The sequence below is a fragment of the Brassica oleracea genome, chromosome C5, assembly GCF_000695525.1.
Source record: "Brassica oleracea var. oleracea cultivar TO1000 chromosome C5, BOL, whole genome shotgun sequence".
In the NCBI taxonomy this organism is placed as follows: domain Eukaryota; kingdom Viridiplantae; phylum Streptophyta; class Magnoliopsida; order Brassicales; family Brassicaceae; genus Brassica; species Brassica oleracea.
The window spans coordinates 957,093-974,074 of NC_027752.1; the positions used below are offsets into that span (position 1 = coordinate 957,093).

Here is a 16,982-nt window from a genome sequence, read left to right on the forward strand (position 1 = left end):
ATAAACCCTAAACCTTTGGGTAAACCCTAAATCCTTAGGTAAACCCTAAACCCTTGGAAAAACACTAAACATGTTGTCAACAAAACACTAAACCCTAAACTCTAATCCTAAACCCTAAACCCTTGGAAAAACACTAAACATTTGGATAAATTATAAATTATAAATATTAGACACTAAACTCTAAATCTTAAAAATAAATATTTTTTTTTTAAATAATATTTTTTTAGAACTATTGTTATTTTTATTTATTTAATTTTTTATTTTTTATTTTAAAAGCATAATATAATTTGGCAAGTTATTTTGTTTCCTTAATTAAAAGATACTAGATCTAAAATGACAACTTTCTATTAGTTGGTGAACCTAGGGGGTGAACCCAAGAAAAAGTCCTTTTGGTTGCAAAATTTGTTGGAAGTGGATAGTACAGTGTTCAGGCTTAGTTAGAACTTAGAACAGAACACTTATTATAAAATTTAAGGACTGTTCTTTGCTTTTTTGACTAAGCTTTCCATCTGTTACATTGACCAATAACCAACTATATTTCTTAGCATAATAATACAATACTACTGTTTTACTATATAATATAAAGAAATATATATGACTTTATAAAAATTCATATTGTAAAAAAAAGCATGTCCTTGGATGTTATATGTATTTTTTCAGTCAATGTTTTTTTTTTTTAAATTAAATAAATGGGCCAAGCCCAGTAATCGGCTGAAACCCGAATACAACAAAAAACGGTTTAAAGCACAAGAGACTACAGACTAAATAAAAAACTAAATGGGCCCTCGGCCCAGACCCAGAAACTGGACGACCTGATCGGATAGCAAGTCAAGGAGGCTAGACACGTGGAGAGATCTGCTCCGTTCACGCGACACGCGTCGCAACCGTCTCAACTTAACCGCCTCTGCCTCTACACCGCCAGAGCATCACCATCTAAACTTGCGTTCGTCGGAGCTTGGAAACAGACAAGCCTCCAACGAACCCATAACCGTTCTTCACCGCACTGTCTTCACGCCGGCGAGTTCCATCGATCACCGAGATCTCCACCGACTTTGAATCACTTCAAACCCTAAGCAAGAACCACTGCTTTTGTCCTTGGATGTTATATAAATCCAGAAAAAAACAAAAGTAATGATCGAACAATAAATCTGACGTGTCACGGAATTCTCACTTGTCCAAGCTGTGACTCGAGACTGTAAAACGCACACACAAGTCACGTGACGAGACCGAGCTTTGGACACCGAACCTATTGATGATCTGTTAATGTCCGAAGCTAAGACTCGGACAGCCGTTTTACATATTACCTGTTCCCCAGATGAAAACGCCTTTTTCATGTATTCACTGACACAACCCAAATGTTTAACCTTTCTCTTAATTTAGCATTATTTTTTTTTGTTTTCTTGTCAGATTTTTATTAGTTTCAATATCGTCTTCCATCACAAGCCAACAAAGAAAGAAAAAAAGCAGAGAGAAAACGAGTAAAGAGGAAGAAGAAGACGGAGAATATTCATTTCACCTCTTGTTTTTGGCTTCCTTCTCAAGCCATAATCTTTCTCTTCTTTTGATAATCTCCCCCCCTATTAAAGCTCCCACGAGAACACCTCCCACAACTTCTTCACTTGCCTTCTCACGAGAAAGCAGAAAATAAAACCCACTTTACAGATTGTCTCTCTACTTCTATTGTATATATAATATTAACAGTCTCTGTTTCTTGAAGCTCTCACTTACAAGAACAAGAACGATGAGATTCTCTCAGTTGATTTGGTGTTTGATGCTTCTCCTTCAGCTCAGCTTCTTCGCGGATGCGATGCTCGACCCTGTTGACTTCTTGTCTCTTCAAGCCATTCGTAAATCTCTCCACGACTTGCCCGGCTCCAATTTCTTCCACTCGTGGGACTTCACCTCTGACCCCTGCGGCTTCGCTGGCGTCTACTGCGACGGCGACAAAGTGATCTCTCTCAACCTCGGCGATCCCAGAGCCGGTTCACCCGGTTTATCCGGTAGAATCAACCCAGCTATCGGCAAACTCTCTGCTCTCACGGAGCTCTCCATCGTCCCCGGTCGTATCATGGGAGCTCTACCAGCTACAATCTCTCAGCTAAAAGACCTCCGTTTCCTCGCAATCAGCCGGAATTACATCTCCGGCGAGATTCCAGCGAGTCTCGGCGAGGTTCGCCGTCTCAGAACGCTCGATTTGAGCTACAATCAGCTCACGGGAACTATCTCTCCGTCGATCGGATCCTTACCGGAGCTCTCCAATTTGATTCTCTGCCACAATCACTTAACCGGATCACTCCCTCCGTTTCTCTCGCAATCGCTAACCCGAATCGATCTCAAACGCAACAGCCTCACCGGTTCGATCTCTCCCGCGTCTCTCCCTTCTTCTCTGAAGTATCTATCACTCGCTTGGAATCAACTAACCGGACCGGTTGACAGAGTTTTAATCCGGTTAAACCAGCTTAACTACCTCGATCTCAGTTTAAACCGGTTAACCGGTACAATCCCCGGTCGAGTCTTCGCCTTCCCGATCACGAACCTCCAACTACAACGCAACTTCTTCTACGGTTCGATTCAGCCGGCGAATCAAGTGACGATCCCAACCGTCGATCTCAGCTACAACCGATTCTCCGGCGGGATATCTCCGCTTCTCTCAAGCGTCGAGAATCTCTACTTAAACAGCAATCGGTTCACGGGAGAAGTACCGGCGAGCTTCGTCGATAGGCTGCTATCGGCGAGCATTCAGACGCTGTATCTGCAGCATAACTTCTTGACGGGGATACAGATTAGTCCGACGGCGGAGATCCCTGTGAGCAGCTCGCTGTGTCTGCAGTATAACTGCATGGTTCCTCCGTTGCAGACGCCGTGTCCGCTTAAGGCCGGCCCACAGAAGACTAGGCCCACTACGCAATGCAACGAATGGCGCGGATAATTTCGTCATTACGCTTTCTGATGATGATAATGTTATATTATATGGTTTTTCGCTTCAATTTTTTTTTTTGTTATAGATTTTGCTTTTTGGGGGGCACAGAGCCTCAATGTGTTGAAAAGAAAAAAGGAGAAAAAGAGAAACGATTCGTTTATTGGTTAAGGTGATAGTTTCAATGTGTAAAACTATCTTTCGAATAAAGATTATAGTTATGTGACGATGAAGTATATTGTCTCAACAATCTATCTATTTTTGCGTAGTTAAAATTGAAAAAAAAATGATGTATCAGTTTTAATTGAAAGAGTGTTTGTTCATGGATAATATTGTATACAGAAACAAATAATCTGAAAATCAATGGCTAACTACTAAGTTCGTTGATAAATTATTTAAAGAAAAATATGAAACTGAAACAAAAAAAAAAATGATCACGATAAACAATTGAATGTATTAATGATTAATAAATCTTACGATTTAAAGATGAACTTTTCAATGAAACATAAATTACAAATTGTAGTATTGCGATTTTAAGGAAAATGAAAAAGTAAGTGGAAGAGAACCCTTTGCAGCAAGCTACACAGCCTTTTTGAGTGGTTCATGACCCACGTGAGACTTGGCTTTTTTTTTATATATTGGCAAATGTTAATAACGGCCAGCAACTTTTGTACTCCAGTTTAACCTCATCCAACATCCATCCAAATTTTTAATGTCTAAACCGGTTTGCTGTTAACCGACCTTCCTGCCCGCGGATGGTGATGATCTTTCAGCTGATTACGGGTTTGCTACTCTGTTGTTGTGTGCCGTTTTCTCTTTTAACCTGAACTTTCAATTTCTTACCGTTTAATTGGTGACCGTTCATCGTGTTAATGGCGTTTTGAGCAGCTTCTTGTGAGTCATAACTAATGAATCCTGCAGCAACAGAAAATGAATGTATTTTATAATTTTAACCGCTAATACAAAGTACTGGGGGAAGAAGGTTGTCAATGATATTTTTCTTACCAAAACATTTGCTTACACCAGTGGCCTTGTCTACAAAAACCTTGGCGCTTACAACCTTACCGAATGGTTGAAATGCAACCGCAAGTTCTTCATCTCCAAATTCCCGAGGTATGTTATAGATAAATAGATTTGCACCTGGCGGTCCTGAACACCAAGAAATTGTTTTAGGTGTCAAACGCATAAGGAATAATTTGTTTTAAATTCATATATGTTTTTGGTTAGGGCTAAACTAACCTTCAGTTTGGAGGGAGGGAGGTGTCGATGTGCCATTATTTGAAATGCCATGTGGCACTGACACCGTGGCTAGAGGGATGCGAGGACTGATCATCCCTCTAGGAAACGCCATTGGATACTGAAGACCATGATAATTGTAATTTCCAATAGGCAGAGGGAAGTTCCTACGGGGGGCTAAACGTGGAGGAATAGTCTCGGTCAGAGCGGCTCCTTGCAATGCGTTATTGGTACCTTGGTTTGGTGAAATCACATTTTGAAATGCAGGTTGAGCCTGGAGAGGTGGTAGCATGTACCCATAAGTTCCAGGTCCCTGTTATAGAGTATAGATATTTTAAGGCTAGTAATCACATTATAAAAGCTTTGAGGAAAATAAAAACATTTTAAGTCACTTAATCTTTGTTTTGATAAGCAGTTTTCCCAGGTGATTTTGTGATACATCGTTCACTGATTAGATAAGAGAACCAGAACTTACATGATAGCCATATCCATTATAAGGAGGAACATAACTCATTGGTAAGGCTCCAAACAGAGAAGGGTTTTGCAGATCAGAGTTAGCCAGTCTGGAAGCATGAGATTGAGCTTTCTGAAGTCTTCGGGCTTGTCTTTCCCTTTCTGTGTCTGCCCATTTGACGACCAAAGGAACATTCGAGCCCTAAAGGAAACAAAATAAAAAGATGTTGTCACTCTCTATATAAGTCTTTATAAAGTAAAATGTCTGAAGTTGTTGTATAAGCAAACACCTCCATTATATGTTTTCCGTTAATGGCCACCATAGCATCGACCGCTTGTTCTTTTGACTCATACTTCAGAAAAACACAGCCTAAGAAAAATCAAAATGAACCCGAAAGTTGTCAAAACGTTGGTACATACAAATATAGCTTAATTGTATACAATAAAATGATGATATACCTTTGCTAGTTTGTAGAGACCCTCTTAGAATCTGCACATCCTTTATAGTTCCGTATTTGGAGAATAAGGATAAGACTTCAGCCTCAGAGACATTCTTTGGAAGCATACCAACGAAAAGTTTGTGCTCTGGATTGCAAGTAAATTTATTAAAATGCGGCAACTTTTCAGGAAAAAAGAATCATTTTATGCAGATGTTCATTTTGCAACCATCAATCAGAAGCAGGTTGCGTACCTAGTCTTTCAACCTCTCCATCTGCATACTTAACTTGCAACGGACTAGACGCCTGAAAATAATATTGACAGATAAATATAATAAGGTGGCCCTAGGGTGTAAATCACTCAAAATAATATTAGGAAGTAAATGTTAATTATAATCCGAGAGAGCTATAAGAGTGTATATGACAGATAAGGATCCTAATGTTTCACATACAGGTCAGGGATGGATCCAAAGATGAAACCTTATTTTTTAAATACAAAGTTTCGTTTGCTCTATTATCAAAGATGAGTCAAGTTCTCACCTAAGATGCGCTCAACATAATATTATTTTTAGTAGCGACCAATCAATAAGAAGTTTTAGAAAAGAGAAAAAAACTAAAGCAAAAGTTTATCAACCACGGATTTTCCATCTTGCACGGTTAGTGATCCGTAGATAGCACCTATAGTGAAACAATGTGCTTACTTGGGTCTGAAGAAACGATCTACAAATCATTTAAAAACCTATGTCATCAGATTCCAACAACCAGTGCTCTCAGCTTTTGGTCAACCAAAACCGAATCCGGTACCAAAAGGGTGGGGGGAAGTACAATGCAGATCGAGAGACAAAAAGAGATTAAAAAGAAGCAATCTCGAGATTCCAACCGGCTTGAAAAATGTGCAACTAAAAGATCAATTTATTTCAAGTACTGGAAACATCACACTGGAAAAATTAAGAGAAAATCAAGCAAACAGGAAAATGGAAATTAAGAATGGTGAAACTAAACTCACCCCAGGCAATGTCTTCTTGTTATGGCAAGCATTGACCACCTTGTCTGCTTCTTCTCTTGAAGGACATATCAGAAAACAACATCCTACCATTCCAGTAGAGATATAGATTTCAAGAAATCAAAGAGAAACTTATCTTTAAAAGAAAATTTCAAAAAATTAAACGAGGAAGAAATTGTTTAAAAAAAAAAAAAAAAAAAAACCTCGGGAAGCTCGCGTTATCTTATCCTTAATGATGTTGACTTCGTGGACGATGGAGAAATCCTGGAACAATGCGAGGAGCTGATCCTCCGTCATGTGCTTTGGAACTTGTCCGACGAACAGCTTCACCCTCTCTTCATTCTCCTCCGCCATGTGTTGTCTCTCTCTCTTGACTTCGTCGTCTTCTTCTCTCTACAGCTTTCTTCCTCAATATTTATTTACTCTCTTTTTTTATTGCGCGTGATTTCGTCTTTCTGGGTGGCAAAGTTGGGATTAGACTAAATATGGTCACGTTGGTGGGTAATTAGTAAATTATTAAAACCAGCTGTAGGATGCGAGGGAACGAGCACTTTGGATTGTTTTGTCTGAATTAAGAGCTCGTAATGCTGAATTTACCAAACTATCCTTCCTTTCACCCGCGTTTTAATAACCATTTTAGCATGGAGTGCGTGTGTAATAAGCTGGCAACGTAAAGAAGATGACAGACTGTGTCTACAACGGCAATAGAACTTGGTGTGATTACGTTCTTAGATTATATCGAGTTTCGCAAAAAGACTACTGACTTTATTCAAGCTTTTAAGTTTTGACCCCGCATGTTTTCCGTGTATGTGCATGTGTGCGAATTCGTCCTTGCCAATAGCGTTTTTAAGACGTAACTAGTCTTAAACCACTTCCAGTTGGATCTCAATTTGGTTGTATGGTTTTTTAAGGGATTTTGTCTGAACTTGTCATTAATAAGTAATTGAGTAATTGAGAAGGAACAAAAACTAACCATTGCCGCTCATTTTAGCATGATATCGTCTAAATTAATCTCCACTATGATTAGTATAAGTAGATGATAATGTTTTTAATTGTATCTCTTTATGAAGACGTCAATAAAATAATTAGAAATTTATCAAGACTTGCATAATGCATTTGCCTGACATATAAATAAATAATTTATATAGCCGTTAGATCAATGTATATCCAATCTTAGTAACGTGCTAGCTTTTACAGAATAATGTTAAATCAATCGACATACAAGTCTACTCGCAAGTCTTCTGTCCTTTTTGTTACTTTCTCTAAAACATTTATTCTGTAGCATACGAAAAAAAATGAGGTCGTATTCGCTTCTTTGCATAAACGGCCGGATGCTAGACTGCTAGTAGTTAATCTTAACTTCTCGACTGAATCTACACCATTGAAAAACAGAGTAAAAGTGACGTTTCTTTATATCCTCGAGAGTCAACTTATAAGTTGCTGTCATATGCTTATTTGTTGATACCATCTTATGTGATCATCACATTGCTCGTTTTCTGGTCGGACTTATCTTATATCTTGGACAAAACCCCATTTGTTTCTATGTATGTAACAGTATGTCATAGAGCATTGCCCGAGTCTAAACAATAATGGCCAAGAGACTTTTAAATAACAAGCTTACTGTAATTAATAATCAAGTACACACAAGGAAAAGAACTTTCAAAATAAAAGAACAAAAAAATGATTTCCAAACGAAAGAACGAATAAATAAGCAAAGTAAAAACTACATCAAAATGTAAAACAAACATGCATAGACTTAGCTATAACTATAATCCTATGAAGCCTTACCACTGACTACTCGAGTATACCCTACATGTCACATAGTACAAAGATATTTAGGGAAAGTTGCTCTGATCACACAGACCTCTCTGTTTCTTTTTTTTTAAAGAGTCATGAGCTCTCTGGAAGCGGTAGACTCTGTCTTTGGGACGACCCAGTTGCCCACTACTCTCCCAAACAACCCTTCAAGCTTCTTAAACTCAAACGGCTTCCACATCTGTTGCTTCCTCTGAGAAACGACGGAAGAAACACATCTCTTGAGCTCTGAGTTCTCTTCTTTGAGCATTTGTATCGCTAAACTCATCTGCCTTATAGCTTCTCTCTTCTCTTCATCTTTCTCCCTTACAATCCCACTGTAAACCTTATTCTCTTCCCTCAGCCTCTCTACCTCTTCCTTCATCATCCCATAATCTCCACCGTCCATTTCACCTTCATCGTCGTCAACCCATTTGTCTTCACCGTCATCGACTTCGGACTCAGCGTAGTACTCGTCATGAGTCTCACAAGCCTCGGACCAAGAAGACTCATCCCAAGTTGATGACTTCTCATGATTACTCTTCTCTGAGCCGTGTTTGTTGTGCACAGAGGAAGGTCTCAGCAAGTCGTACCTCTCGGCTAAGGAGCGATGCGAGCGGTAGAAGTCTTGGACCATAGCAACGAGCTCGGGCCTTTTCTTGTAATACATCTCAGCTCGCGCGGCGAAAGAGTCCGCATCCTCATCGATCACTCTCAGCATATCCTTTGTCTTCTCATCCAACTCTTCAAAAATTACAATTACAATTACAGTTAAAAGTTAATACCTTTGGAAACTATAGACATAAACAGAATCAAATTGAGGAAAGAGATGAAGAAGTTACCGGAGAGAGTAGTGTGAAGCCATGGAGAGAAATTTGTCGTGTTGTGGTTTCCAATCCACCACCATTTTGATGAATCCATCACCATCTTTCACTCTTCTTAAAGTCTTATCTCCACTCAGAACACAAAACACAGAATCTTCAGACAGCAACAGAAGAAAAGAGAAGCCAAGAGACACAGAGACACGGAAATTACCAACCTCAACACGGCGCCGTTTCTTCCTCCCTCTCTCTTCTTCTCTTCTTCTCCTTCGCCTTCACGATTTTGTTGTAGCACAGAGAGAGAGAGAGCAGTTTTAAAGGCATGTACTCTATTTATCACTAAACATCACTCTCTATCCAATAGCATGTTGCCATGTGTAGTCATTAAAGAAACAGACAGATTCTTGCATTTACATAGATACCCCTGGAGATCTAAGCGGCGGATGACATGGCATCAATAACACTGTTTGTATCACTCAATGACGTTTTCACCCCTCAATATTTATACGTATGAAACTACAAAGAGGGTAGCTTTGGAATTGTATTCAGTTGATAGGGACGAAATTTATTTTAATGGGCCCTACGAAGCCATGTGGGCCGTGACGAGCGTTACACGCAAAAGGTGTTTGTGCAACGGTCGATAAATTCTTTGCCGCAACTTTACATGTTACTGTAAAGAGTAGGACCAAAACAATAAACTAAAATAAATATGTATTGATGAATTTCATTATTTTGTTCTTTCTCCCAATAAGACAATTTTATCTTGACGACAAAAAAAAGAAGACGACAATTCTATCTTTTTATTTTCCTTTTTAACAAATAAGAAGTAACTAATCCTGGCTTTGAATAATTGTTAAATTCACGTCAAGTACAATAGGGCAAAAACAGTACTCACTAATGTGCCATAATTGTTTTAAGCTTGGATTGTTTGACCCTAGCTGTACACTCTTCAGCAAGCCTCAACTTCAAAATTTTAAGCAGTTTGTATCTTTTTTCCCTCTTTTAACGAGTTGAATTAGATTGGAGCTTGTAGTCAAACATGTCACTTGTGAAAATACAGCATTGGTAAACATGCGCATCACCTAAGTTTGTCTTGGTAGCCGTTTCAGACGCATGTTAACATGCACATTACCTTACAAAATCCTTCATCTCTTCAATAATCTAATCCACTAAACAAACAAGAAACAATAGAAACAACATCACTCAAGTCTCAATAGAAAACATGCTATATCCACTCCTTGGGGTTGATACAAGCATCCAACAGCTTCCACTCCTCGGTTCCCTCTTCCGGTTTCTGCACCCAACAAAACACCGTTACTAACATTTGTTATATCCGAACGAGTTAGTGTGTCTTTCACAAATGAGAAAGGAACTTACATGGTCATACTCCCATCTCGCTGAGAGCGGAAGAGAGACAAGAATACTCTCTATTCTCCCTCCCGTCTTCAAACCAAACGTCGTCCCACGATCATATACCTTTTCCAACCATTACAAGTAACATTACATAAGATGATCATTAGCCAAGGATTCACAGGAGATGAGACTGATTATATATATTACCAAGTTGAATTCGACATATCTTCCTCTTCGCAACTGTTGCCATGCCTTGTTCTGCTCTGTAAACTCCATGTCTTTCCTCTTCTCTACTATAGGTATATAGGCTGGTACCACTGAGTTCGCACATTCTGTAAAAAAACCCAAATCAACTAAAATTAGTCAACCAAGAAAACTAACATCATCATTTTGGAGAATTAGTCAATTTACCAGTGGAGAATTTCAGAAGCATTTCCTGATCATAGTCATTAAGATCGTCAAAAAATATCCCACCAAGTCCTCGTCTCTCATCACGGTGCTGCAAGCAAAGATCAAAGAGTTCTCAACATTTTCAAATTCCACACACAAAACAACAGGCTTATAAAAAAGACTCCTAGTCTCTGAGCTGTTTCCTAAGCACTACGTTGAGAACTGTTCTCGATGAATGCCTAAGATTATCAAAAAACGTATCCAAATTACATGACGCACCTTGATGTAAAAGTAGTCATCGCACCACTTCTTGAACCGTGGATAGAAGGAAGGGTCAAATTTATCACACGCTTGCTTTTGAATCTACAACAAGAAAGACAAGCTTATATAAAGTCAAAACTCCATCAACTCACAAAGCTCATATCTTTAGAGCAAGAAATACCGAATGAAAATGCTTGACATCGTCTTCGAAGATGTAAGCCGGCGTAAAATCAGTACCACCACCGAACCACCACTGCCTCGGAGCTCCAGGAACATCTACACTTCAACGAAAAAACACCAAATCAATCAAACTGTTAACAACTCTACAATCCCCACACAAAAGAATCAATCTTTTTCACCCTTGGGAGCATCAGTCTCGAAATAACGATAATTAAAATGCAGAGTCGGCGCAAAAGGGTTCTTAGGATGCAAAACCGAGCTAACTCCCGCAGCAAAGAACGGAACCGGACCAGGCTTCTGATCCGAAGCCGAGCCTTTCGCTGCTCTATAAGCTTCAGGAGGCATAACGCCGTAAACCACAGAGACATTCACCCCAGCTTTCTCGAACACATTCCCGTCCTGCAACACGCGGCTGATTCCGCCGCCTCCGCCGGGACGAGACCAGACGTCTTCTTTGAACTTCGGACCGTTTTCGACGGCTTCGATGGCCTCGCAGACGCTGTCCTGAGCGGCTCTAATCATGGCTTCGAAACGAGCCCTGACTGAAGAAGTGGAAGAGGAGGAAGAGTGGGAGGAGTCGTCGGAGTCTCTGAGGAAGGTGAAGGGCCGTTCCGTTTCGGGGACTTCTTTCTCGATTGAGACGGAGCATCGGAGGGAGTGATTGGGTTTGTTCTTGATTGGTTTGGGGAAAGGGAGAGTGGAGAGATTGGGGGAGTGACGGAGACGAAGATGGTGATGGTGAGAGGAGAAGGGAGCTAAGGGATGAGGAGAAGAGACGAGAGAGTGAGAAGCCATTGTTGGATTGATCCGAATCGGAGATTTTGATGTTGAAGAAGAAGATAGATAGAGAGAGAGAGATAAGAAAGTCGTCATCAGCCACTGATCAAACCGGATCCGGTTATCTAGCTGACCCGCAGTCAAATCTAAAATTTGGTAGACTTCGATTCGACCAAATCAAACCAGACTATCAAAAGTATTTCAAAACTACTATAAAATCTCTATAAATTAATATTCGATAAATTAATAATTTTTATAAATTAATAAATTTCATCGGTCTCAGTTTCAGTTTGGATATTTATTTTCGACTAAGTCTATGTTTCGTCCAATAAAACCATTGGAATTATTGGTTAAAATTTTGGTTACGCCGGACACCCAAAACATGAAATATGAAATTCGATCAAGTTCCGAAACAGATGAGATTTAAGAAGTGGACGAATGAACCATTAATGTACCGCAAGATTGAAGGAGGAGACATCTTGATTATAGCCTTCTACGTTGATTAAAACATGATTTTTATGAATAAGGTAAAATTTTAGATATTAAAATATTTGTGTTAATGATTCAAACTTGAAAGAATAAGTTTTTTATTTATATAGAGATATGAACGTCCATATATATATTTTCTAATATCTTTAAAAAAAAATTCTTACTAATTTGATATATTTCTTTTATTAATGAAATATTAGATATTTAATATTATAAGAAAACTGATTTAACCAACTTGATTTAGATTTTTTTTGTTCATTAAACAACATGTTGTACACATAAGACAATTAGATATTAATTATATATTAAATATATTTCCTTTTGGATAATATATTTTTGATATATAATATAAAACAATTAGTTTTTCTTAAATTATAGGGTTTAGATATAATTTTATGCTAAAGATATTATCTTTTTATATTATATTTATTTTGATTTATATAAAATCATTTTTATTATTTATAATTTAAGAAAATTCGTTTTGAGTTTTATAAAAGGAAATTCGTTTTTATTAAATAAATTTTTTATATAAAAATTATATATACATATTTATAAAGATATTGCCTTTTTGATAATAAGTTGATTTGGAAACAACTATTAATAAAAAGTTATGTAAAAGTAATTAATAATAATATTTTAATAATAAATTTAATTCATTAAGGTGAACATTATAATTAACCAATATAAAATATTATAGAGATATCTGATATAATGAAAATAATATCTCCTTTAACCGACATAAAAAAAAATGGAAACTGCATGTAATTATATACTGATTCCCCCACTCTCTGAAACTCATTCGTCAAACTCTCAGCAAAAGAAAATAGAGACAAAGAGCACAGATTGATTCCTTCCTTCGTTCTTCTTATTTGTCATAACTATGCGTACGTATCCTCCTGGTTCGCGATTTCTACCAACGGAGTTGGGGTTGGTGAAGCTTCATCTTAAGAACAAGGTGGAGAAGAACATAAGCGGTTTCATAAAAACGTTGAACGTCTACGGAGACGCGCCGTGGCTTCTCCATCACGACACGAACCCTCTGTATAGTAGAAACGAATGGTACTATTTTGTTCCGAGGAAGATAAGAGGTGTCAAGACCGTGAGCCGGATGGTACCGAGTAACGGAGAAAGCTTGGGAGGCACGTGGAAATCAATAGGTAAGAGAAAAGAAATAAAGAAGAAAGACAAGGAGTTGATGGGTTACAAGACGGTACTAGTGTTCAACAAGAACGTGGCTGGGGAGTTGGAAAAGAAGAAGACTGACTGGCACATGGATGAGTATTCCCTTCACAGGAATGGTGATGAGTTCCATGATTTGGTCTTGTGTCATGTCAGACTTCTTTATAGTGCCGAGAGATTCAAACCCCATGTCCCTATTGCTCATCAGGTTGATGTGAAAAACGACAACAACAACAACAACGACGTAGTCTTACCAAACCAAGAGCAACAAGAAGCTGGCGACGTCAATCAACCTCAGCAACAACAACAAGAACAACAAGAAGAGCAAGAAGATTATATTCTTGTAGATCGTCATCTCCGGAGCAACCACAACCAAAGACAGTATCTATTGGAAGATATTGTTAATCAGAATGGCCGTGGCTACGTCAATCAACATCAGCAACAACAACAAGAGCAAAAAGATTCACCAGATCCTCTTCTCCTTCCTCCTCTTGAGAGCAACGACAACCAAGAACGTCATCCATTGGATGATATTGCTTTTGATGGCGCAGATGATAATCTTACAATTGACATTGACGACCTCTTGAAAATTCTAGACGAAGGAAAAGAGCAAGAAGATTCACCCACTCTTCCCCTTCCTCCTCTTCAGAGCAATGTCAACCAAGAACCGTGTCTCTCGTGGGATACTAATTATGTCCCATCACAGTTGGAGAACAACTACAACAACAATACCATCTTACAGAACCAAGAGCAACAAGAAGCTGGTTTTGCTAATCATTATGACATGACGATGATGGTAGAGAAAGAACATGGCGACATCAAACAACAATATCAGCAACAACAAGATCAAGAGCAACAGCATATAGATCTACAGAGTCTTCTCTATGATCCTGAGTGGCATGATTTATGTTTTATGCCTCCTCTTCAGAGCGACGACAACCATGGACAGCGTCCTCTTGTACCATCTCAGGTGGAGAGCTACTACAACAACAACACCGTCTTACCGAACCAAGAGCAACGAGAAGCTGGTTTTGCTAATCAGAATGACATGACGATGATAGTAGCAAAAGAACACGACTCGATTACGCATAATCCGGATGGAAGCTTGACTCAACAGCAACTACAAAAGCTGGAGATATTTATTGATAATTTGAACTTGTCTTTTTAGTATTTGAATCCAACTTATACTTCTTTGGTTTGAATATTAAGATTGTTTGGTTGTAAAGTCTAACTGGAGACTTGAGCTCGTTATAATGCTTGTATATATATATATATATATATATATATCAATTTGTTTATTGAAGATGACTTGTTTCTTACGTCTAATTAAAAACGATGGATTAATCAAAGTAGGGAGCAGTGTATTGACTTGATTAAGAGGCCGAGCACGGAAGAAGAGAACAAACTCAAACCCTCACGTTTCCTAAAAGACATTGTCCCTAAACCTCAAACAATAATCACTCCAATATTTAAGTATATCAATATTTCTTAAGACACCAAAACAGGTTAGAAAAGTTACAAGGCAGACAAAACAACAAAACAAACCAATGTATTTCATCTTAAGATGAACAATGTAGAGTTCTTGTTTAACTCCAGTCTCATAATTAGAGAGAGACGAAGCTGATGAGAGCACTAGCAATTTATGAGTTTTTTCAGACTACATGCACTATATAAAAGTGCAAGTCTATAGTTTAAACTCAAAACCAAGTTCTTCATATCTTATAAATCAATAAAACCAAAAAGGATGAGTATTAATGGAAAGTCTCAGTAAAATCCGTAGAATTCAAAGAAATTGCAGCTTATGCCAAGGGGTTCTCCCTGTAAACAGGGTCTCAGCTCCACTGCACCTCATAGAATCGGATTAGATCCTCATCGACATTTCCAATTTTGAAAACAAGAAAAAAATACAGTATTTTAAAAAGACAAAGACCAAAGAGATACAGAGATACAAAAACAGGCTCAGACAATGAAAACAGCTTTTTCAATCAAGAATAATCTGAAGCAGAACTGGCGTATCAAGCTGTTATAAATTAGTCATCACTGCCAAAAAAACAGTACATTGAAATTTAAAAATGAACAAGAAAGTTTGGCTCATATTAAGAAATTCAACCATGTTTTTGACACAGGAAAGACTAGAGAATCAAGGCAAACGTGCAACACAAACGGCAGCACACAATCTAGCAGGAGCTTTGGGGCTTATTTCCTCAAGTTTTTGTATTCAGATTAGCTCGGGAGGCTCCTGCAAACCATATGAAAAGAAAACTATAGACCATGGAAGAACACAATGGATAAATGATAGAGATGTAGGAGGAGATGTTTGAAAATGGATGTTCACGCCTCTCTTATATAGTTCACTGTCGCTAGTCAAAACCCTAGTCACTATGCTAAAAGTCTAAATTGCCCCAGTTAGTTGATTAACCAGTCGGCCAGGCCGGTCTGGCTCATGTTCACTTGCTATTAGTCAAAGCCTTTTTGCCATTTAGGCTTTATTTCTAAGGAGGATATCTCAGTGAAAGTCGGGCCACCCTTGACTTGAAAATGACATATCTTCTAAACCATTTATCCTTTTCGCTGCGTGCTCTTGTTGAGTGTAGAATCCAGCAAAACCTGTTTCATGAATAAATTCCTCCTGTTTGTAAGATATAGGGCTTTGATTACACATATAGTGAAAAACTCTATAAATTAACGGTATTGGAACTACTCCAAAACTATAATTTTTTTTATTAATTTATAGAGATATTAATTTATCGATATACTATTTGAACCAAAAACTTAATTTGGGACTATAAGATTATATTATTTTATAGAGATTTTTTAGTGTATATTAATTTATAGAGTATTAATTTAAAGAGGTTATACTGTATGTCTTGATTGGCGTTTTTCTCTCTTCTCAGCTTCATGTTCTCCATTTGTTTTCTCCTGGCTTCTTTCTCCTTTTCTAATGATGACTTGATGTCCTCATCATAATATGATGTAGGCACATAATCACTCAATGAACATGTCCTCAAATGGAGATCAAAAAGATCAAGAAAGGTTGTGCGGAAGATGGACTGAAAGTAGAGATGGTGGTGAAAATGATTGAGTCTCTCAATCTGGTGGGCTGATTGACTCTCTCAATCTGTGGACCTTGAAGATGCTTGAATCACACAAACAAACCCCAAGACAGGATCAATAGAAAACAATGGATCACTCAAAAGTATTCTAAAGACAAAATTTTAATCAAAGAAGTGAAGAGCTTTTAGAATCGTAACAAATCACCTAGCCGCGAGTTTCTCCCTTCCGTTTTGTTGTTCCGGTGACCGGCGGTGCCTTAACTAGCCGTCGGTCGCCACCCCTCTGGCCCTCTTAGCGTTCCCAGCCTCCTCTCTTGCGGTCTCATCGGCTTCTCCATCCCCTCTTTGCTTCAACATCTCTAGTTTACCCTAAGATTGCGGCCGGATCCAGGGTTCAAATCAGGCGAAGAGTGTGTGCTCGCAGCCTCCGGAGTGTTGGCGTGGTGGTGTATGGTCGATTTTCCGCATGAAGCTTCGTTTCAGCTGTAGATCTGAGATTTGATTTGCTGGATCTGGGTCAGATCTCAGCTTGGAGTGCTCGCCGGCTTGCAGAGCGTCGCTGCCTCTGTTCATCTGGTATGGTCTCTCCTGTCTTCTCCTCTCCTATCTCTTGAGGCGGATGCTTTTGTTAGAACTTCC

General features: G+C 38.5%; 4 protein-coding genes across 7 annotated transcripts; 1 reads left to right on the plus strand and 3 right to left on the minus strand.

Moving 5' to 3' along the window:
• The first annotated feature begins 1,310 nt into the window (after nucleotides 1-1,310).
• LOC106295569 (probably inactive leucine-rich repeat receptor-like protein kinase IMK2) lies at nucleotides 1,311-3,146 on the plus strand. Its single transcript, XM_013731502.1, has one exon. The coding sequence runs from the start codon at nucleotides 1,742-1,744 to the stop codon at nucleotides 2,927-2,929; it is 1,188 nt and encodes a 395-aa protein (XP_013586956.1). The 5' UTR covers nucleotides 1,311-1,741; the 3' UTR covers nucleotides 2,930-3,146.
• Nucleotides 3,147-3,345: 199 nt separating this feature from the next.
• On the minus strand, nucleotides 3,346-6,507 carry LOC106295568 (RNA-binding protein BRN2). The gene is made up of 9 exons (XM_013731501.1): nucleotides 6,250-6,507; nucleotides 6,050-6,132; nucleotides 5,298-5,349; nucleotides 5,066-5,191; nucleotides 4,897-4,976; nucleotides 4,629-4,808; nucleotides 4,157-4,466; nucleotides 3,923-4,066; nucleotides 3,346-3,832 (listed from the first exon to the last, which is right to left on the minus strand). The coding sequence occupies exons 1-9, from the start codon at nucleotides 6,398-6,400 to the stop codon at nucleotides 3,687-3,689; spliced, it is 1,272 nt and encodes a 423-aa protein (XP_013586955.1). The 5' UTR covers nucleotides 6,401-6,507; the 3' UTR covers nucleotides 3,346-3,686.
• A 1,208-nt stretch (nucleotides 6,508-7,715) lies between these two features.
• Nucleotides 7,716-8,954, minus strand: LOC106292795 (protein NETWORKED 3A). 4 transcript variants are annotated; one of them, XM_013728448.1, is made up of 3 exons: nucleotides 8,880-8,954; nucleotides 8,683-8,786; nucleotides 7,716-8,584 (listed from the first exon to the last, which is right to left on the minus strand). In XM_013728448.1, the coding sequence occupies exons 2-3, from the start codon at nucleotides 8,765-8,767 to the stop codon at nucleotides 7,929-7,931; spliced, it is 741 nt and encodes a 246-aa protein (XP_013583902.1). In that variant the 5' UTR covers nucleotides 8,768-8,786; nucleotides 8,880-8,954; the 3' UTR covers nucleotides 7,716-7,928. The 4 variants fall into 4 exon arrangements, with proteins under 4 accessions (XP_013583902.1, XP_013583903.1, XP_013583904.1 ...); XM_013728449.1 differs by having other exon boundaries at nucleotides 8,683-8,791; nucleotides 8,880-8,953; XM_013728450.1 differs by having other exon boundaries at nucleotides 8,876-8,950.
• A 734-nt stretch (nucleotides 8,955-9,688) lies between these two features.
• LOC106343161 (coproporphyrinogen-III oxidase 1, chloroplastic) lies at nucleotides 9,689-11,684 on the minus strand. Its single transcript, XM_013782308.1, has 7 exons — nucleotides 11,025-11,684; nucleotides 10,847-10,941; nucleotides 10,684-10,767; nucleotides 10,426-10,513; nucleotides 10,222-10,346; nucleotides 10,039-10,137; nucleotides 9,689-9,955 (listed from the first exon to the last, which is right to left on the minus strand). Exons 1-7 carry the CDS (start codon nucleotides 11,638-11,640, stop codon nucleotides 9,887-9,889), a joined length of 1,176 nt encoding a protein of 391 aa, XP_013637762.1. The 5' UTR covers nucleotides 11,641-11,684; the 3' UTR covers nucleotides 9,689-9,886.
• Nucleotides 11,685-16,982: the final 5,298 nt, after the last annotated feature.